The 21,001-nt window shown below is 43.7% G+C and overlaps 2 protein-coding genes across 2 annotated transcripts in view; both read left to right on the top strand.

Moving 5' to 3' along the window:
* Positions 1-4,795: 4,795 nt before the first annotated feature.
* GPR61 (G protein-coupled receptor 61) lies at positions 4,796-6,471 on the top strand. Its single transcript, XM_047082581.1, has one exon. The coding sequence runs from the start codon at positions 5,116-5,118 to the stop codon at positions 6,469-6,471; it is 1,356 nt and encodes a 451-aa protein (XP_046938537.1). The 5' UTR covers positions 4,796-5,115.
* A 4,237-nt stretch (positions 6,472-10,708) lies between these two features.
* Positions 10,709-21,001, top strand: part of GNAI3 (G protein subunit alpha i3) — a 38,314-nt gene continuing 28,021 nt past the window's right edge. The window contains exon 1 of the mRNA XM_047082430.1: positions 10,709-10,920. Coding sequence (XP_046938386.1) covers positions 10,803-10,920 — 118 coding nt within the window. The 5' untranslated portion in view covers positions 10,709-10,802. The remainder of the gene's footprint in view (positions 10,921-21,001) is intronic.

Below are 21,001 nucleotides of genomic sequence, written 5' to 3'. Positions count from 1 at the left end.
AGTCATATACCTAAGGGAAGTGATCGCTTCTTCATAGTGGGAAGCCATCCTTCTCCATCTCACCTCCAAAGGCTTAACAACATGGCCTTGGACCCTCCATGGATAATGTACCCCAGCTCAGTCCAGTCCTATAAATCCAGATTAACCTGAGCCTTCCCTAGTCCCTGGTGCCCGCTTTATCTTCAGGGAGAAGCATTGTGGATCCCACCCCACCCCCCCATCCCCATAAGTTTTCACAGCCCACACCAAAGAAATTTACAATCTAAGAAAACAATGGTAATTTGCCTGTTTGAGGGACAAATGCAGGGTTAGGACAAGGCCTTTAGCTCCCCTTCAAAACTGAATGTCTGGGGCGCCTGGGTGGCTCAGTCGTTTGAGCGTCCGACTTCAGCTTGGGTCATGATCTCATGGTTCATGAGTTCGAGCCCCTGCATTGGGCTCTGTGCTGAGGGCTCAGAGCCTGGAGCCTGCTTCTGATTCTGTGTCTCCCTCTCTCTCTGCCCCTCCCCTGCTCTTGCTCTGTCTCTCTCTCTCTCTTTCTCTCAAAAAAAAAAAAAAAATTGAAAACAAAACTGAATGTCACTCCTAAACCTATCCTTTGTACATATTTGGTATCTGCCAAAGAAGCCAGACCCTGAAGTCTTGGCCGCTGCCAGGCCTAACCCCGGCACCCTGTGTCTGCACTAACTGGCCTGCTATAAGGGCATCTTTGTTCTAACGTTACACGGAAGCATGCAATGGCACGGCTGTCAGGAGCCTCAGGATCATCTCTCCTATATTCTCTTTGAACAGATAAGAAATCTATGGCCGGGAATGGCAAGTGACTTGCCCAAGGTCATACAACTAGTAAGTGTCAGAGCCAGGCCTTAAACCTGGATTTTCTATGAGCACTGGGTGTTGTATGCAAGCAATGAATCATGGGAATCAACTCCTGAAGCCAAGAATACACTGTAAACGCTGTTAGCTAACTTGACAATAAATTGTATTAAAAAAAATACAAAATGGATTTTTCTGATGCTAAATACCCTTTATACTTCATCAAGCTGGCCAGGAGTGTCTCCCCTGCCTACGGTCACCTAGTCCCACTAGAGTTTTGAGATGCCAGTCCAGCAGCCTGAGAGAAGTGAGGGGGATTGGAACCACCCCTGGGTGTCTTCCCTGGGGGCACTGGTGCCTGGCTCCTTGCTTCAGAAGTGGCTCCAAGGGGCTGGGTGGGAAGCAGGAGGCCATTAGGACCCAGAAGCTCGTGGAGCATCTTGCTCTGCCGGCTGCCTCTCACTGCTCACTGCAGTGGTTCAGGCTTCAGCAGCCTTGGAGAAGCATCAGCTGAGAGGAGCTATCACATGGGAGCCGGGAGCTGCTCAGCAAAGGTAGGAGTTGCCGACTAGGCCAGGAATGGGGGCCAGTCCGATGGCCTGATGGTGAGTGCTGAGGTACTCTGCAGGAGGGTAGCTCTGTGTCCCAGGGACCAGCCCACCCAGCCCACCCTACCTTATGGTGGGCAGTTTTGTCAAGGGATGGGCTCCCAGGTATCTCAAAGGCAGTATTGGGGTGTGGGCATGTCTGAAGCCTAGAGATGGGGGTTGATCTCCTGCCAGCGGGAGTACCCACATCCCACGGGCAGACAGGGTTCCCCATCTGTCTTGCTCCATGTCATAGAGATGGGTACCCCACATCCTAGGAGTGGGTCCCTTGATATCTACGCTCATGGGCAACTCTGTGTCCTGGGCGTGGGCAACTCTGCTGGGGAGAGGTGTGGTAGCCCCCTGGAAATCTCCCCTGGCTTACGAGGGGGCATGCTCTTGTCTGAAGAAAGGCTGGGCTCGGGTTCTTGAGGTGGAAGCTCTGTATTTGGGAAACAGGTGCATGCGAATCCCAACGACACCTCTGTGGCCTTGGGCTCGGCACTTATGCACATCTTGCATCCTGAAACAAGGATATTTGTAACTTGACCATGCCCTTGCTGGGAGACCAGACTTTAGCCCCTGTGGTGGCAAAGCCTGCCAGGTGCTGAGAGGTGCTGGAGGTGAGGGAGGGCTTGCTGGAAGGAAGCAGTGGGAAGACGAGAGCATGTGAAAAGGCATGATGATGTGAGCTAGGGGTGGAGTGAGGCTCTCTGGGCTTCCCCTCTGACACCGTCATGCACAACCCTCTCATCCCCAACGCCCCCCCCCCATCAGTGAGAAGGGTGCTGGGGAGCAGGAATGTTGGTCCATCTGTTAGGAGGTAAATTGGAATCCTGGTATTTAGGAGTCAGTGTGGAGATACCGGCAAGGCCGAGGGGGCTATGGAAACGAGAAACGTCCAATACCTTCTTGCCTAGGGCTCCATCATGGCTGCACAGAACCCCCTCCATCTCCACGTGGATACCATGTCTGCTTCCCTCAGTCTGGGACCCTGGGTGCACCTTGCTGGCAGACTCTTGATGTCCATGCAGACACGGAGGCCTATCCTTCAACTCCCAGGGCCTCAGAGCCACATCTTCTGGGCCCCACTCCCAGGTGGAAGGGACGAAGAAGTCACGGCCTGGAGAGTAAGGGGCAAGGACACCTCCCCTAGCTTTGCTCTCTGCATTTTTTTCTGTCAGACTGTCTTGTGAGAAGCTGATGTCTCCACTTTTGAGCCCTCTCTTCACCTTCTCTGTAGACCCTGAGCCTATGTGGCCATTTTAATTGTGAAACGAGCTTTCTGTTATCCCCGGGGAAAGGCATCTCTCTAGGCAATTGTCCAAAGTTAGGGCTGCCCCAAGTCCAGGAGCCCAGGTTACCCTTTCCAAAGCAGAGTCTCCTGGCTGGCACATAGTTGATCTACTGAGTGTATTTGGGAGTATGTACTCAGAGGCAGGGATTTAACAGATAAGTTTGAGTTTGATATAATTGACAAAGTTATATTGAGTACTTATTGCATGCATTAGTGCAAGGTTGGTGGTAATGCCAAAACCCAAGGGTGGTTGTAAGGCTGTAACTACGGAGAGGGAATGGGGTCTGTCTGCCTTACATGGTCCACTTCATTAGAGTCAGAGAAATGATGTGTGTGTGTTTTTTTTTTAAGTTTATTTATTTTGAGAGAGAGAGAGAGAGAGGGAGGGAGGGAGAGAATCCCAAGCAGGCTCTGCACTATCAGTGCAGAGCCTGATGCAGGGCTCGAAATTACAAACCACGAGATCATGCCCTGAGCCGAAGTCACGACTGAGCCACCCAGATGCCCCACGATGGGTTTTTTAATTGAGCAACCACAAGGCCCTTTATAGCCCAGGAACTCACAGAGTCATTAAGTGTTGTCAGATATGGGAATCTTGGTGGTCGTCCAGTTCAACCTTCCCATTTTACGGATGAAGAAACTGTGATCCATGGAACTTGTGACTTGTCCACAGACAGCCCATCAGACTTGGCATGTCCATAGTTTGCCTCTAATTTGCATACCTTCACACATTATACTGAGAGACTGTAAGAATAGGATATGGAAACGAAAATAATTTATAATTGCATTATTATTTCAATTATATGCAAACTTAATATGGATAACGAGACACATAAAACATTTGACCTGCCCTTTGATCAGGAGAAATGAGGGACGCTGAAACCCCAGACTTCGTCCTCTCCCAATTTCCTTCAGTTGCCTTCTCTGCTTTATGCTCCCCTATTTCCATGATAACAGTAACCTACCCTCTCTCACCCCTGTGCCCCTCTTAAACACCTACTCTTCCCTCCTTACTCTGGATTCTGCTAACAGTCCAGGACCAGGAGGACTCTGGGCCAGGGATCTGCTCCAGTGATCAGAGACCTGGGACCTGGGGAGTGTGAGGTTGGGAGCATTTCCTCTCCCATCTGCAGGGGCACAGTGGCCTTGAGAAGCTAATGAGTGGGTGAGGAAGGGCAGCTGTCAAGTGACTTACCCCTTCTGGCTTGGGGGGCAGTGGAGGCTGGATGAGCTGACATCCCAGCTTCCTTCCAGCTGGGACATTTTGTTTTCACTGTTCCTTTTCAACACTCCCCAAATGGCAACTCTGTGTCTTGGGGGGTGGTGATGTCACAGGAGACTAAAGCAAGGTCCTTCCCCCTTTCAGGTGATCTCTTCCAAATGGGAGCCCCAGAACACTGACAGACATTTTTAGAGATGGTTCAAGTTCAACGACTATTCATCGAATGCCTACTGCGTTCCAGCCACCGTGGGGGGCACTGTCTGGTGGGTAGAGTACTGGCCCTGGAGCCCGAGCACTTGGGCTGCGGGTACACACGCAGACCTTGCCACTTTTGGTAAGTTATTTCCCCTCTCTAGGCCTGTTTCATCAATTGCAAAATGGGGATAAGAATAACATCTACCTCATAGGTTGTGTGAGGATTAAAATGAGTTTATTTACGTACAGTGCTTAAAACAGGGTTTGGCATGTGGAAAGCACCATGTAAATGTTATGCTTATTGGTAGTATTGTTATGAAGTCTCACCGGACCCTCCAAACACAGTTGTGAAGTAGATATTATTCTCTTCATTTTACAGATGTCTTTGTGAGGAAACTGAAGTTCACAAGAGTCACAGAGTTAGCAATTCCCAGACCTGAAACTGGAAACCAGATCCTGTGTCCCTTCTACTCCCCAACAGCTCCTGCCATTTGGAGAGTCAAGAAATCGGGAAATTTACATAAGCAACTTTAAAACTGGGGCACTATCCTGGAGCTCAGCGGGACCCCGGGAGAGGGAGAAAGAGGATTTAGAATCTCTGGATAACAATCCCTGAGAGGGGAGAAGGGTATGGAGAACAGAGGAAAGGAAAAGAAACAAGGAGCCCGAGACCACTCAGAAGGTGGAGTGTTGAGTGAGTGAGGCTCCAGCATCTCTCACATCTCCTGCTTCTTCGATGTCACCAAGGTGGACCAGAGCCACCACCTTCCAGAAAGGAGAGATGAGCTTCTGAGCCCTCCGTTCCCTATGCACAGTCTGACCTGGGAGGCTGGCGGTAAGAGCCTGTCCAGGAGGCTCCAGCAGGAGGCGCCCTCCCCCCCCATCCCCACACACCAAATTGGGAAGCCTGGGCCTGGGCTGGCCATCCCAGGGTCACTGGACTAGGATGGGGGATGGGCCTGTGACGGGAGGTGCCCTGGGTGTCCTCTTCCGGCCCCATGGAGTCCTCTCCCATCCCCCAGTCATCAGGGAACTCTTCCACTCTGGGGAGGGTCCCTCAAACGCCAGGTCCCTCTACTGCCAGTGGGGTCCCAGAGGCGGGGCTGCGGGACGTGGCCTCAGAATCTGTGGCCCTCTTCTTCATGCTCCTGCTGGACTTGATCGCTGTGGCTGGCAACGCCGCTGTGATGGCTGTTATCGCCAAGACACCTGCCCTCCGAAAATTCGTCTTCGTCTTCCACCTGTGCCTGGTGGACCTGTTGGCCGCCCTGACCCTCATGCCCCTGGCCATGCTCTCCAGCTCTGCCCTCTTTGACCATGACCTCTTTGGGGAGGTCGCCTGCCGCCTCTACTTGTTCCTGAGCATATGCTTCGTAAGCCTGGCCATTCTCTCGGTGTCGGCCATCAACGTGGAGCGCTACTATTACGTTGTCCACCCCATGCGCTACGAGGTGCGCATGACGCTGGGGCTGGTGGCCTCTGTGCTGGTGGGTGTGTGGGTGAAAGCCTTGGCCATGGCTTCTGTGCCAGTGTTGGGAAGGGTCTCCCGGGAGGAGGGAGCGCCCAGCACCCCCCCAGGCTGCTCACTCCAATGGAGCCACAGTGCCTACTGCCAGCTTTTCGTGGTGGTCTTTGCTGCCCTTTACTTTTTGTTGCCTCTGCTCCTTATCCTTGTGGTTTACTGCAGCATGTTCCGAGTAGCTCGAGTGGCTGCCATGCAGCACGGACCGCTGCCCACGTGGATGGAGACGCCCCGGCAACGCTCCGAGTCTCTCAGCAGCCGCTCCACCATGGTCACCAGCTCGGGGGCTCCCCAGACCACTCCGCACCGGACGTTCGGGGGAGGGAAGGCTGCCGTGGTCCTCCTAGCTGTGGGGGGACAGTTCCTGCTCTGTTGGTTGCCCTACTTTTCTTTCCACCTCTACGTGGCCCTGAGTGCTCAGCCCATTTCGACCGGGCAGGTGGAGAACGTGGTGACCTGGATCGGCTACTTCTGCTTCACTTCCAACCCTTTCTTCTATGGATGTCTCAACCGGCAGATCCGGGGCGAGCTCAGCAAGCAGTTTGTCTGCTTCTTCAAGCCGGCTCCGGAGGAGGAGCTGAGGCTACCTAGCCGGGAGGGCTCCATTGAGGAGAACTTCCTGCAGTTCCTTCAGGGTACTGGCTGTCCCTCCGAGTCCTGGGTTTCCCGACCCGTACCCAGCCCCAAGCAGGAGCCACCTGCCGTTGACTTTCGAATTCCAGGCCAGATAGCTGAGGAGACCTCCGAGTTCCTGGAGCAACAACTCACCAGCGACATCATCATGTCGGACAGCTACCTCCGGCCCGCCCCCTCACCTCGACTGGAATCCTGATGGGCTTCTGGACACTTGGAGGGAGATGGGGCTGGGGCCATTGACGACTGAAGGAACATCTTGTGGGATCACCTTTTCCCAGCTAGCAGGGGCTGGGGCTGGGGTCTCTGCACACAGCTTTTGCTTAGCTTTTTCTGGGTCAGGAACAATGCCAACAGGATGGACGTGTGGCAAAAGCCTTGGACATGGCTCTGATCCTTGACTACTGGGGGAGGGAACCTGGTGAGATGGTAATGAGAATAAACGGTCACCAAGGTGAGATAATGCCTTTCAACCAGTGAACTTTCCATGCCTTGGGAAGCAGGGAAACTCTCTAAGGGTAGGAGTTGGAGGGTATAGAGCAGCAGGCCAGGTTTGGAGTTAAACTGGGGGTCCTTTAGGATATTTCATCTTTCAGTGCAATTGTCCAGGGCAGTAACTGCACTCAGGCAAGGTAAGAAAATGATCTTTGTCTTCTCCTTTCCTTGCTAGGTTTAAGAAGAACGAAATAAAGTACAGCCAAATGTTTCCATTTGAGTTAATGGCTCTTTTTCTAGTTTTAGACCTGAGGGCCAGCTGGATTTATTCCTTTCCTGAGTTTGGCCAGAAGCAAGGGGGAAATAGCAGCCAGGGTACAGAGAGTAGAAGGCAGGAAAGCTGACTGCAGCTCTCTCCCACCCTCGAGGAAGAGCCCTTCTGTTCTATTCTTCTGTCGCTCTACTTCACATGGGAGATCAAGCTTGGGGCTTGATCTCAGCAAAGGCAAGGATATGACAGGATGGCTCTTTCTCCTCATTTTTTTAGAATGAAGAAGTGGAAAGATTGGGAGTTGGATGGCTGAAGGTGGGGGTTAGCATTTGAATGGCTAAGATGGTTGGATACAGAGAGTCCAGATAATCACCTTGACCAATAAAACTGTAAATCTTTTTTTTTTTTTTTTTTCCCTTTCTAGGATTGGCCTCCCTGATCTCTCTCCTCATGGCAGTGACCCACCTCCAGCCCCCTGGACAATCGGGTACAAGAGACTAAGGTTGGGAATGGGAAGGGTGGGGTTTCCATGGTCCATTAAATGCCTCCCTTCTCCCATTCATCGCTCTCAAAATTAGCTTCAGTGACAAAAGACTTAAATCTCTCTCCTACCCGAAGCCCTGGGTTGGAGAGAGGGCACAAGAGTTGGGTTCAGCTGTTTACTGATTGAGACTATAGGAACTTGTTGGTTGGTATTGGTGGTGGTATTTTCAAGCAGGGGGAATAGTTGAAAATTGGACAGGACACTCATCTGGGACTACCTGTCCATCCACTTCCCTCTGTTGAATCAAATAACACTAAAGGATTGAGGCAGGACCAGAGGGTGGTTTGATCTGTATTTAACAAATTCTTGACTCATTGAACATTAAAGGGTAAGATGGGCTGGTGGGAGTGGGCCCTTTGAATGGCCAATAAATAATTTTTATTATAAAAAGTTATACTGATATCAACATTTCCTATTTTAGTCCAATTCAGTACATAATAGTTGAATACCCAGTATTCTCTGGGACCCACACAGAGTCACTGCCTTTGAGGAGTTCATAGTCTAATTTGATCAGGCACCTTGTATTTTTACAGAGCATTTATATCTGGTAAAACACTAAAGAATGTTGGAGAAATATATTAAAGAACACATTGCAGTTCAGTCCACTGCAGCAAGATACTTACATGGAAACTTCCTGTGGGCTGTGGAAAGTGTGAGGGTTGCAAATGAAACCCCAGTTGAGGAAAATAATTTACTTACTGAGACTGAGCAAATCTCCCTTTAGATCTAGGAAAATTTACAGGTTTCTGTCTTCCTACCACCAGACTTACTTTAGTCTAGGACCCATTACACTGAGGAAATCCCTCAGATAGTATATATACCAAGGAGAATCTTTTGTGACTGAAAAATAAGTTCTCCTCGCTTTCCTCCCTTTTAAGATAAACCTGTTAAGGGAGGAACCTCATTCCTAGATAACAGGAAAAAACCTCTTCAAACATCATTGATCAGCTAGTAGGCCCTAAGCATTGCCAGCAGGTGGCAGTGTGAGTCCAATGGAAACAGGAAAGGTGTGCGTTGGGGAGGGGGGCTGTGGGGAGAGGGAATGGGGACAGGGGAGGACATTAAACATTGCCTGGCAGCCATTTTGTTAATTTATTTTTCCTTTTCCTTTGACTTTGCCCTCCAACCCTTCCTTCAAATATATCAAAAAAGAATTTTAAGTGCAAGGATATCTCTAATTCAGGCTGAAATCTCCTGACACTGTGATCTCACTGGCATTTATTACAGAATTTGACACATGCTGGTTCATTTGCCATTTATTTTTCCCTGCTTGAGTGGATCATGAAGGAAACAAATATTTCTCTTCTATTATGCTGAGAATTCTCCCAACAATTTCTGCCATGACCACCTTCCAGTTGTTTTCTAGTTACCAGGATCGCTTGGTAAAGTTGGCTATGTAATCCTTGACTGTGCAAGCTGTTCCTGGACCAAATTTGACTTCTCTAGTCAGCTCAAGAATCAACAGGTTGAGACAACTTTCCTGTCAGTTACTTTTCCTGCACCCCAGTGGCGTTGGGGTAACCCTCAAGCCTAGATGAAAACCTTGTGTCATCAGGTCTCCCCAAGTAACATCTTATAGTGGCATGGTAGAAAAGGGGTGAGTTTGGAGGCAGACATCTACTTACTCACTGTGTGACCTTGGGAAAGATGCTTAATTTCTCTGAGCCTATTTCTTCATCTGTAAAATGGGGGTAACATTACCTACCTCACAGGGTTGTTGTGAGGATTAAAAGAGATGACCATGTGGAAGCACCTAGCCATACCTGGCAAATAGGTACTCAATAAATATTGGTTTTTCTTCCCTTTCCTCTTGCCCTATTCCCCATAAGTATTGATTATGAGAAAGCCATCCCTTTTATTCTAACAGTCATTTGGGAATGAGTAGGAGGCTTTTTAAATTTTGAAGAACCTGCATTACTAAATTATAGTGGATGAAGTTGTTTATTGTGGCTCTCAAGAAATCCCCCCAGTTAATGAATCATCACCACAGAGAGCTTTCTGTTGGGGCCTTATCTTCTAAGGTTTAAATTCTATTAAGGAAATAGTTTTTAATCCCAGGGGAAAGTTTGGGGGACTACGAGAGTTTTCGTCTCTAGAATGTATGATGAGAGTATTTGTGCAGCTATTTGGTAGTAAGGGTGAGTTAGGACCACTTTCACGGTAGTACCCAGAATTAGGAGTGAAAGGGCTGAGTCTCCAGCTTTTGCAGTGGATTTATTTTCAGGTGATGAGAGAGCTGAGAAACAAATCTACTAGAACTTCCCTTTTTGTGTGATACTACAACGGGAAATTTTAGTAGGAGTTTCGCAGGATGCAGTGGTTTGTTTCGGGGTGTGGGACTGAGGCTAACTGATTTTGGTAGAAGTCCGAAGCCCCTTAACGCAGGATCATCTATCGGCACTAAAACTGGCTTTTATTGGAGAAAGGCGGCATGGAAATTTTTTGGAGGAACTACACGCTTACCTTTCAGGTAACAGAGTATCTTGGCGATTTCAAGTGGCCTTTTGCCAACATAGTCGCTTGGCAACTCGTAGCTAACGGCACAAGGACCAAGGTACATTTTGAGAGCAGGAAGCGGTGGGCCAAAGGAGGGCAGAAAGGGATCGCTAAGGTCCCAGGCACGGTCAGTCTTACAGACCTCAGATTTGAAGCGTGGCTGGGCCCCAGGCTCTGCAGTTTGTTCTCATCCCGTAGATCGGGCTGAGACAACCCTGGCAGAGAAAGTTTCCTACACTTGGGAAGGGGCTCCGGTCTCCATAGCCAGAGATCAAAGGGGCCTTCCGACCAGTGAGAAATCCCCAGCAGAAATTCCGGCGCGGGCTGTGGCCTCTTAATTTGGGACCCTCCCCCACCTCCAATCCAAAGCCTGCTGTGTGACCTCAGGAGGGTGCCACGAACGGGAGAAGCCAGTCCCTGGTTTTCCTCCATTTATCCAAATAAGGCAGCCGAAAAGGAGAAGAGGCACTAAGGTCGAGCGGCGTAACAGAAGCTCGAGCAGACCTGGCTACTCCGCGGAAACGCCGCTCTGCCTCACCGGCCCTCTCCCCGTACTTCCGCTTTTCGTTGCTCCTCCTCTACCCCAGCTGGACAGGTTTGAGCAGTAACCGTCGCGGGGCGTTTCCGGAAGTGTCGTAAACGCCGGATATCCGGTTCCTTCGGGCGCTCAGGGAGCTGACGGAGAGGGCCGCCGCCCAGCAGTAGACGCTGTCTCAGCGAGCCGAGTCGCAGTTTCCGCGGTGTGTGAGTGAGCCCGGGCTCTGTCCCCTCTCCCGCCGCCGCCATGGGCTGCACGTTGAGCGCCGAGGACAAGGCGGCGGTGGAGCGGAGCAAGATGATCGACCGCAACTTGCGGGAGGACGGGGAGAAAGCGGCCAAAGAAGTGAAGCTGCTGCTACTCGGTGAGGGGCTGAGGGCGGAGCTGGCAGGGTGAACGGGAGGGCCTAGGCACTCAGGAGCCCTGAGGAGGGTCGGGCCCAGTCGGCGGAAAGGACCCCGAAGGGATCTGGAGGCGTGACGGCCGTGGGGCGGGGTGTTCGTTGGTGGCTGAAGCTCTGGAGGGCGTGATGAGGGGAGGGGGTGGGGTTTGGAGTTGTAGGAATTAGGCTGGAGGGAGGGTGTGACTCCGTGCTGGAATTGCGTTTACTGAAGAGAGCTTGGGAGTGTGGGGCAGTGGGACATTGAGACCCATGTTAGGAATATGGGAAAGGCTCATAAAGGAAGAGCTGGTATTAGGGAAGGTTTTGCAGAGGGTTAGGGTGTGTTCATAGCAAAGAAGACGGGATAGAGTTTGTTGGGGTTGTAGAATGGCTTATGAGTTTGGAGCGTGGTGATAACTTACTTTGACAGGATGTAGTTGGGATGCTTGAATGATTAATGTAAATAAAGGGGCAGGGACAGAGTGGTCACATAAGGGCCCTGTCATTTATTAGCGAGTGGACATTTTGAACTGTTGGTAGGGTGAAGGAACCCTGGATTATCCTGGAACCTGAAGATGTGTGGTTGAGATAAAATTGTAAGTTCTCAGATATAAAAGAAAAGAGCTTGGGTACAGAGGCTGTCTATACTTTTCCACCTTTTTCTATCATTTTTACTCCCTTAAGGTTTTATAACTCTTTCCTTTGTTATTATAAAGGGGGGAGGTGGTGTGAGCTGAGGAAATTTAAGGACTGGCTTGTTTGAGGTTTGTGGCAAAAGATACAGCGGACAAAAGATTACATACTTGGGAGCTGCTGAATAGTTGCTAGGGGTGACTGCAGTGGGAATGGAGTTATTTTAGGATAAATTATGGAATTGGACACAGTATAAAAGCTGTGACAAACTTCTGGTGAACTTTTTAATCTTTTTTGGTTTCTTTAAACTAAAAATACTGGCTTCAGAAAATTACTGTTTATTTTACCCGACATTCATTTTGAGCAGTTTTTAGGTACAGTCAGATGCATTTTGCTCCACACGATTAGTTTAAACATTTTGGAGACTGGCTTTTAGAGACTCAGTAAGTCATAGACCCTGGTATTAGCTTACTGATAAGTTAAGCCACGATTCCTTTACTATTAGTATTTTCTACAATTCTTTTAGAGAAGAGTAAGTAGGGGTATTCGTTTCTGTAAGCAAAAGAACTTTTTAAAACAATTGGTTTTTGAGGAAAATGAGTCGCTTTAGGAGAATTGCCAGATTTTCAGGGTGTAAAGCTCCAGAGGGCAGAATGCACCACCATAACCCAAGGCATATTTTGTATTCCAGGATGTGCTGGGTGCCCATGCTAGTCTCTTGATGTTAATGTATCTAGTGGTTTGTAGATTGCAGACGACTGGGAACAGCTCTTTGGATCTAGGGGGAAAGTTATGCATTGGAGCTTGAGCTTTTGGTTTCAATATCTGACCTTTCATAACATGTGAATTCGAATTGTAGTTCTAGACTGCCACTCTCTATAGAACAGGTATCTTTTGTGGATGAGCATGGTCCATGGCATATAGTAGGTGCTCCTTAAATATTTGCTATTAACTAGCATGAACCAGCTAATGTTGGACATGGCTCTTTGGGCTTTTTTAGACACTTAATATAAACCATTATACCCAAGGCATTAATGTTGTCTGTATTGATTGATTGGTTATGAAATTAAAGGTGTCTTTATAAGTTTTGATTTACATTGGCCATCAGAGATCCCCTTAGGACATTAGCCTAGTGTAATACAGTTGTAAACTGTGAGGCTTTCTTCCAAATGGCAGGATTTGGCAGGCAGAATTTAGGCAAGCAAATGTCTGGAAAAATCTTTGTTCAGAACTTTATAAATAGTGCATTTAATTAAAAACAACATTAAATACATGATGACTTAGGGACTTCAAAAGCAGGAAGTAAAAAATCAAAGTACTAAAACATTTGCTTTTAATTTTTATCAATTTCATTGTTTTAAGTAAGATTTTTTTATATTCTTGAGCAAGTTAAATCAACAAATTCAAATAGGTTGCAGACACAGATGCTCTTGCTTGAACCATATCATTATGAGCAGAAGTTAAAGTTTTCCCTTCTTTTCTGTAAGCAGAATGCACTCATCACAGTATGCAGATACCTTTTTTTTTTTCCTTTTTCTGTAGAATACCTCTTTTGATGTAGTCATTTTTACTTCATCACTGTGAAACTGTCAAACTTAATCTAAGTTGAGATATATTTACTTTTGTTTCTCCTGGCACGTAATATGTGTTCATTAAATATTACTGTATTTTCTATCTGGAGGAATGTAGTTTAGTATAGTGATTAACAACCAGGGCTATGAAGTCAAACTGTTTCAAATTCTAGTTCCCATTTACTAATTGTAAGGAAGTTACTTACTCAGTTTCTCTGCCTCTGTTTCCTCATCTGTAAAATGGAGAAAATAGAGCTACTTCATACTGCTATGAGCATTAAATATGATAATAATGTGAAGTGAAACACAGCCTGGCACATAGGATTAGCTCAATGAATATTAGCTATTATTTATTTAAAAATTTTTTTTTAGAGGAGTGTGAGTGCGGAAGAGGGGCAGTGGGAGAGAGAGAGTCTCAAGAGAGCTCCATGCTCAGCCTGGAGCCCAACGTGGGGCTGGATCCCTTAAACTGAGATCATGACCTGAGCCGAAATCAAGAGTTAGACACTAAACCAACTGAGCCACCCAGGCACCCCTAGCTATTATTGTTATTATTAAATCAAAAAGAATGTTACAGATTATAGGTACTATAGAAATTCAAATTAAGAACCTGGTGTGGGCCAAATTAGTAATACTTCAATGGAAGAATTATACTTCAATGGAAGGAATACTTGAATGTTAAAATTTTTTTATTACCTTTGATTTGAATTTCCTTTAGGTGTGTTATTGGGAAGATCTTGATAATGCCAAATTAATCATAATATTCTGTGGAAAGACAAATTATATTATGCAAAGCTTCCCAACCAGAGTGCAGTGCATAGGATGGCATATAAGTGTGCTGTTTGTAAATTTTTTTATAGTTTTGAAACTTTAAGTCATTTTCATAACTTAAAAATTTCACAACAGTTGAAATGATATTGGAACATTTTTAGTATGATTCCTTCTGTAAACTTTGGAAACACGGCACATGAAAATATTTTATTATGCCAATTAGTGTTTAATATCATCTGTAATACTTGGCATTTTATTTTTCATGTCATAAGTGTTTGATCTAAGGAAAATATATATTATTTTCACCAAGCTCCACCAGTTTACCTTAGTAAGCCTTACAAATACAATTTTTAGTGTGTGCCATCATGTGACAAAAGTTGGGAAGCATTAGTGTAAGAATGGGTAAGAGCACTGCTTACAGAGTCACAGAGAACTGAATTCAATTCCCACTTTCATTTCCTAGTTGTGAGACCCAGAGCATATAAGTTAACTATATGAATCTTATTTTTCACATATATAAAGTGGGGATGATGATGCCTGTTTCATAATATGCACTAAGGTAATGTATGTAAAATCCTTAGCAAGCAAGTATTCGATATTGGTAACTTCTGTTTTTTATGGTAATGTCTGTGAAAGCTTATCATTTTAAAATGCTACTTTTTTCAGGGGTGTTTCAGACAGTTAATTTGATTTTTTCAAGTACTATGTTTTCGGAGGTCTTCAAGGAATTTTAATAAATAACACTCTTGTGGTAAAAGAAATTAAATATTATCATTTAGTTTTGTAAGTTATTGTTTAGTTTTGTGTTATCTTTAGATTTATATTTCTTGATATAAAGGAAGATTTACATTTACATCAAGATCCCTTAGCGGATCTTGAGAAAATAGTTTTATACAAAACGAGATTAATGCTTTGTTCTTTAGGATTTTGCTGGGGGTGGTATGGCAAAAATTAAGTTGCATGCAGAGGATTGGAATCATCTGATTCACTTAAATCTTATACAATTTATTCACATTTAAATACCTGCATTTACTGGCTGAATATGCTTATTATTGAAAGTAGTGTTTTTTGATGATTAGAGAGTTATAATACTGAACTTTTCCTTTAATTTAGCTTACACTAGCTTCTTAATTTGAATTTCCATAGTACCTATAATCTGTAGCATTCATTTTGCTTTAATAATAACAGTAATACTTTCATAGTTTCATTAGATTCTCATAGGATGATATTCTTTATAATGTTTGCCATTTTTTTGGCCTAAGATTCATAGACCGTTATTTCATTTCTTGTGAGGATGCATCTTGTGTCAGTACAAAAAGAAAAAAAAAAAAAAGAAGAAGAAGAAACTGGCATAAAAAATAAAAAGTCCCATTTCGAAAATAGGTTAGTTTTTTATAAGCACTTTTTTGTGTCTCTTGTGTCTTTTATTTAAATGCATTTATCACTTCTTCAGCCTGAAATTATGGTCCTTTTCAGGAGTTACAATATTGTAATCTTCCCTATGTATGCTAATTCTCAAGTAAGTACAGAGATAACCTTAGAGTAGGGTCTTAGTACTTAATAGATTTGACAAGGCATGTAACCTTTGAATCATTGCTGCAACTGTCCATGCTGTCTTCTTATGTTTAGTTTAGTTTTATTTTATTGGAGAATGGGGCTTGTCAGGGAAAGTAGAGAGGAAAAGATATTTTAAGTACTCAGGAACTAGAAGATTAGCAGTAAAGTCCAAAAAATAGAAATATGGGTCTCATAAGAAGTGTATAGAGCAGGAGACACTAAATTGGTTCAGATAACTGAAGTTTGTTTCAAAACTTGTTTTCTAGTCAGCAGAATGTAATAGACTAGCACTAATAAAAGACAGTTCTTTGAACTGGTAACTGAGTTCATAAATAGATGATCCCATGTAGTGTAGGGTTAAAGAACAAAGATACTGAAAATTGGGGATTCATCCTAATCTTTGAGCTTCATTTTACTTTTTCTGTACAATGAGGTCCAATCTTAGGGGTTTCTTGTCTGTGATATTAATATTATCGGCCAGATAAAATATTTTAGTGAGTTATAAGGAGGGCTGTTTTTGTTGTTATTTCTCTTATTCTTGAGTTTGACTGAAATTAGTTTAATGTAATAAAGCTGTTTAGGAAGACATAAATTCATAAAGTGCCCATAATGTAAATTTTCAAGAGAATATTAGGAAAAGCGTTGTAGTGATTGATTTCCCCTCCAGTTTTAATTGTCTTCATTTTGGTAAAATTCTTTTTCAGTGTTTAGCAAGTTAGAGTTATCTTTAAGCCTTTATCTACCTGGGCTATCCTGTTACCTGCTTAGCAGTCGTCTGTATCATATCTGTAATTCAAGCTGCTTGAACTGTATAACATTGTGTTAGGATCACTGTTTAATTGTCCCAGTTTTTATACAGTGCTCTATGTAAGGGAACTATCCTATTTTCATGTCTTACTACTATTAAGTTGTAACAGAAATGAATATATCTGATATGAACCAAACAAGAAGGACCAAAAAGACCAAATTTGTTTTGACTTGTATATGACTAATGGCCTGGTTGATCTTAGAAACAAGCTTCAGAAGGGTATAGTCTTTACACATGGATTTCTTTTGATTTTCAAGTTAGACTTGGAAGATACTTAAAAGTTTAATAGATTTGTTCAGGGCTAGTAGAGACGTTAGTGTGTTCATTGTTCCGTTACTATTTTGCTGTTTTGGGCCTCTTTTTGTCACCAAGTCTAATTCACAAATGGGTAAATATTTTTAATATTAATACAAAAAGACTGAGTTTTTTGGATGATGTTAGTGTTTTATATCTTGAAAAAGTTTTGTTGCTTAACTTTGAAGTAGATACTATTCAAAAATTTTTTTAGTTGCTCATATAAATCTACAGCTACACAGTCAGGTGTCTCACCATGATTAAAACATACACTCTTACATTTAAATTGTGCTTGTATCTCCTACTTTTATTTATGTGGCCTGCTGTTAACACTTATTACTCTTGTGATATAGGGACCATTTAAATCAGACTTTTTTCTTAATGTTTATTTTTGAGAGAGAGAGAGTGCGAGAGAGTGAGCAGGGGAGGGTCAGAGAGAGAGAGAGGGAGACAGAGCATCTGAAGCAGGCTTTGCGCTGATAGGGGGCTTGAACTCATGAATGTGGGGCTCAAAGTCACAGACCGGGAGAACGTGATATGAACTGAAGACAGCCGCTTAAGCGACTGAGCCACCCAGGTACCCCTAAACCAGACTTCTTTAAAATTAATTAGCAAGGTAGTTTGATTCTTGTTATCTTCTAATTTCCTGTATTGGTTGGATATAAAATTTTTTTTTTTAATGTTTATTTATTTTTGAGAGGGAGAGAGAGAGAGAGGGAGAGGGAGAGAGAATGAGTGGAGTAGGGGCAGAGAGAGACAGAGACACAGAATCCGAAGCAGGTTCCAGGCTCTGAGCTATCAGCACAGAGCCCAACATGGGGCTCAAACCCACAAGCCATGAGATCATGACCTGAGCCAAAGTCAGACGCCTAACTAACTGAACCACCCAGGTGCCCAGTGGTTGGATTTTAAAATTAAATAGTATTCCATTGAATTCTAAGAACTTACTATGTTACACTATGTTTGGATTTCTGTTGTAGTCATATATTGGTATCTCTAGTTTTTATATTTTTTGATTAAATAGATAGTGTCGTATGGAAATGAATTTTGCCCAGGCTCTTGGAAATTATGTTTTACAGATTACTGTAAATTACAGAAGGATTGTTTTAAAGTGACACACTTTTGATAGAACATTTCCCCCTCTATTTCCTGAAGTTAGAACATCGGAATCATTAACTTCAAAACAAGGTTCTGTTTGATGTAATGATATAATCACTATCATGATTTTTATAGATAATGTAGTTCTGATGTATGTGTTAGGATAGTACAGTCTTAAACTTCCCATGGAAGTTATTTCAATGTTGAGTTATGTACTTTTGAAATTAAACACTGAATTACTTCAGTTTAAAAATACCAATCTCTTAGACCATTTTTCAGCATTACTAAATCACGTATTTTGGTTCATATCAGGTTGTTAAAAACTAATGTCCTTCCCCTCTCTGCTTCTGAGAAGTATATTTCTCATCCTTTTATTTTTTTTATTGTGGTTATAACTAAAATCCACATTCACATTCTCATTAATATTTGTACTTTTTTGGATTTTTCTAGACTACTTAAAAGTTTTTTTAATAAACTTTTTATTTTGGAATAATGTCACATTTTATTAAAAAAAATTTTTTTTGTTTATTTTTGAGAGAGAGAGAGGGAGGGACAGAGAGAGAACGAGACACAGAATCTGAAGCAGGCTCCAGGCTCTGAGCTGTCAGCACAGAGCCTGATGCGGGGCTTGAACTCACAGACTGCGAGATCATGACCTGAACTGAAGAAAACTGCTTAACCGATTGAGCCACCCAGATGCCCCGGAATAATGTCACATTTATAGGAAAGTTGCAGAGATAGTACCTAGAGTTCTTGTATACTCTTTACCTGGTTCCTGTTAATATTGACATCTTAGATAGCTGTGGTATGTTGGTCAACAATGTATAATATTGGTGCACAATAGTGCATAGTATTGGTGCATTAATGTTAACTACATAATTATTTAGATTACATCAGTTTTTCCACTCATGTTCTTTTTCTGCTCCAGGATCTAATCTAGGACACTGCATTGCGTTTAGTCAAGGCTGCTTTTTATTGAACTTTTTGGTTTTTAGTGTTGCACTATCCAGAGGAGGCTCAGGTATCTGAGATCATCTTTTATGTGCACAGGTACTTTTCTAGCCTAGAGATAAATGAGAAATAGAACTCTTAAGCAGCTAAAGTTGTAGAGATATACAAGTAAACCATGGTAATATACGTGGAATGTGGTTACAGAGGGAGTAACCAATTTTGGGAGGAGGAGAAAGAAACATGCCAGGGAAGTCTTCCTAGAGGAGGCGACATTTGAGGTGGACCTTGAAGGATAAATAGGAACTCTTAAGACAAAGACTAGAGGGAAGTGCATCCACACAGAGGGAGTAGTATATACAAAGGCTCAGAAACATGAGTGAGCAACTAGTTAGATTTGCCTGGGATAAAGGGTTGGTATAGGAGGAATGTGGGAGAAAAAGCTGGAATGGTGTGCAAGGGCTTTGGAGAGGTTGATTCTAAATTTTAGTAGCTGTCTTTTAAGCCATATTTTTATTTTATAGAGGTGAATATAGATATAATTTGGAGGTAAATCATCTAGGGACTTTGCATTCTCCTCCCTCTTAGCTGCCTTTTTTGCCATTCCACTGCTATTCATGCTGTAGCAAAAGGTTAGTAAAAGTAAATATGTATATGAACTCCACACTTCTGAGTTTTGACTTTCAGTATTGGTGAACATTTATGTGGTAGAGGAAATTGGAATTGTAGGCATCTTTGTGACCTGACAACTCAGTTTATAGTATTTTACTGTTTGTGAATTAAAAAAATTTTTTTTAAATATTTATTTTTGAGAGAGACAGAGCGTGAGCAGGGGAGGGGCAGAGAGAGAAGGAGACACAGAATCTGAAGCAGGCTTCAGGCTCTGAGCTGTCAGCACAGAGCCCATTGGGGCTCAAACCCATGAACCGTGAGATCATGACCTGAGCCGAAGTCAGACACTTAACCAACTGAGCTACCCAGGCACCCCTCTATTTGTGAATTTTTTAGATGTGGCATTTATATTTGATTAAATAGACGTGTAGAAAAGTGCTGTATGTGCCATCAATGTTTAGGAGACTTAAGTAGGGATCTGATTCTAACGTTTTTAAATGTAAAATTTTTAAATGTAAAATGTGGGTTTTGATGAATGGATGTGATATTCCAGTTAACTTTGGAGGACATCACTATATATAAAAAGTTTTTTGTATGGGTTAAAAATGAGTATTTTACATTTCTATCTCACAAGAAAAGTTTTGAGGCAGAGCTAGAAAGAAATACACCTTTGCAAAAATAGTTTTCAATCATGTCAGATATACATACCATATAATTTAGCATCAGTACTAAAATGATAATTTTTGCTCTGCTTTGAAATTTTTTTTAATGTTTTTATTTATTTTTTTTGAAGGAGAGAGAGAGACAGAGCATGAGTGGGGGAGGAGCAGAGAGAGAGGGAGACATAGAATTTGAAGCAGGCTCCAGGCTCTAAACCGTCAGCACAGAGCCCAATGCGGGGCTTGAACTCACGAACTGTGAGATCATGACCTGAGCTGAAGTCAGACGCCCAACCAACTGAGACACCCAGGCGCCCCTGTTGCTCTGCTTTTAAAGAGATAAAAGGAAATTTACTCACCAGGTCCAAAATCAGAACATTGAGGCAGTCATGATAATCCTCCCCTCCTTGCTTACAAATAACTGCTCCCTTAAGCATTCTTTTTATATTCCACAAAAGTGTAGAAGAAACCCCACTTCTCCCTCTTGATTGGCCAGCTGCCCAAAGGGGACACATGATGTTTAGCAACACTCAAGTTACCATTTTCATATTCTAAAGTGACTGAGCTGCCTCTTTTTTTTTTCCCCCCTCATTAATCTAGGATTTTACACATTATGATCTTATAGTTTAGGATGACTTTTTTCTGTATCCTCTAGTGCAGATTCCTCAGATAATCTCATTGGTCCTACTCATCTTTTGGAGCTAGGTCACACAGGGTGTAGGCCATTTGTCAGCCTGTGACTGGGTGATTCCTGTGTCAGGTATTTACTCCTGATCCAATCACAGATTGGGGAGTGGCTTAGGTCTTGTAGGCAGTTGCCCACTGAGGAAGCTAGGTGGGGATATCTCTAGGGGATATAGGCAGGCATATATTCTGAAATTATGTCTACTATGTCAGTTTAGTTTTATCAGAAACTTCTTAAATGTGCTTTAAGCCTTTTTGGTTGTGGGTACGTGATTGCTTCCTAGAAAAATCTTTTTCACAGACAAGACCCATTATCTCTGTCCCAGTCACAACTTACTGTCATCTCTTACCTTTAAGATATCCATTCATCCATTCACTGAACAAATATTTGAGTAATCACTATGTTTCATGCGCTCTTTTAGATGTTG

The sequence above is a fragment of the Lynx rufus genome, unplaced genomic scaffold (assembly GCF_022079265.1).
Source record: "Lynx rufus isolate CCGP_SWC_20201006 ecotype Redwood Valley unplaced genomic scaffold, mLynRuf1.p SCAF_2, whole genome shotgun sequence".
Lineage (NCBI taxonomy): Eukaryota > Metazoa > Chordata > Mammalia > Carnivora > Felidae > Lynx > Lynx rufus.
The sequence above is the reverse complement of the archived record's forward strand: the minus strand, read 5'-3'. Positions and strand labels throughout refer to the sequence as shown.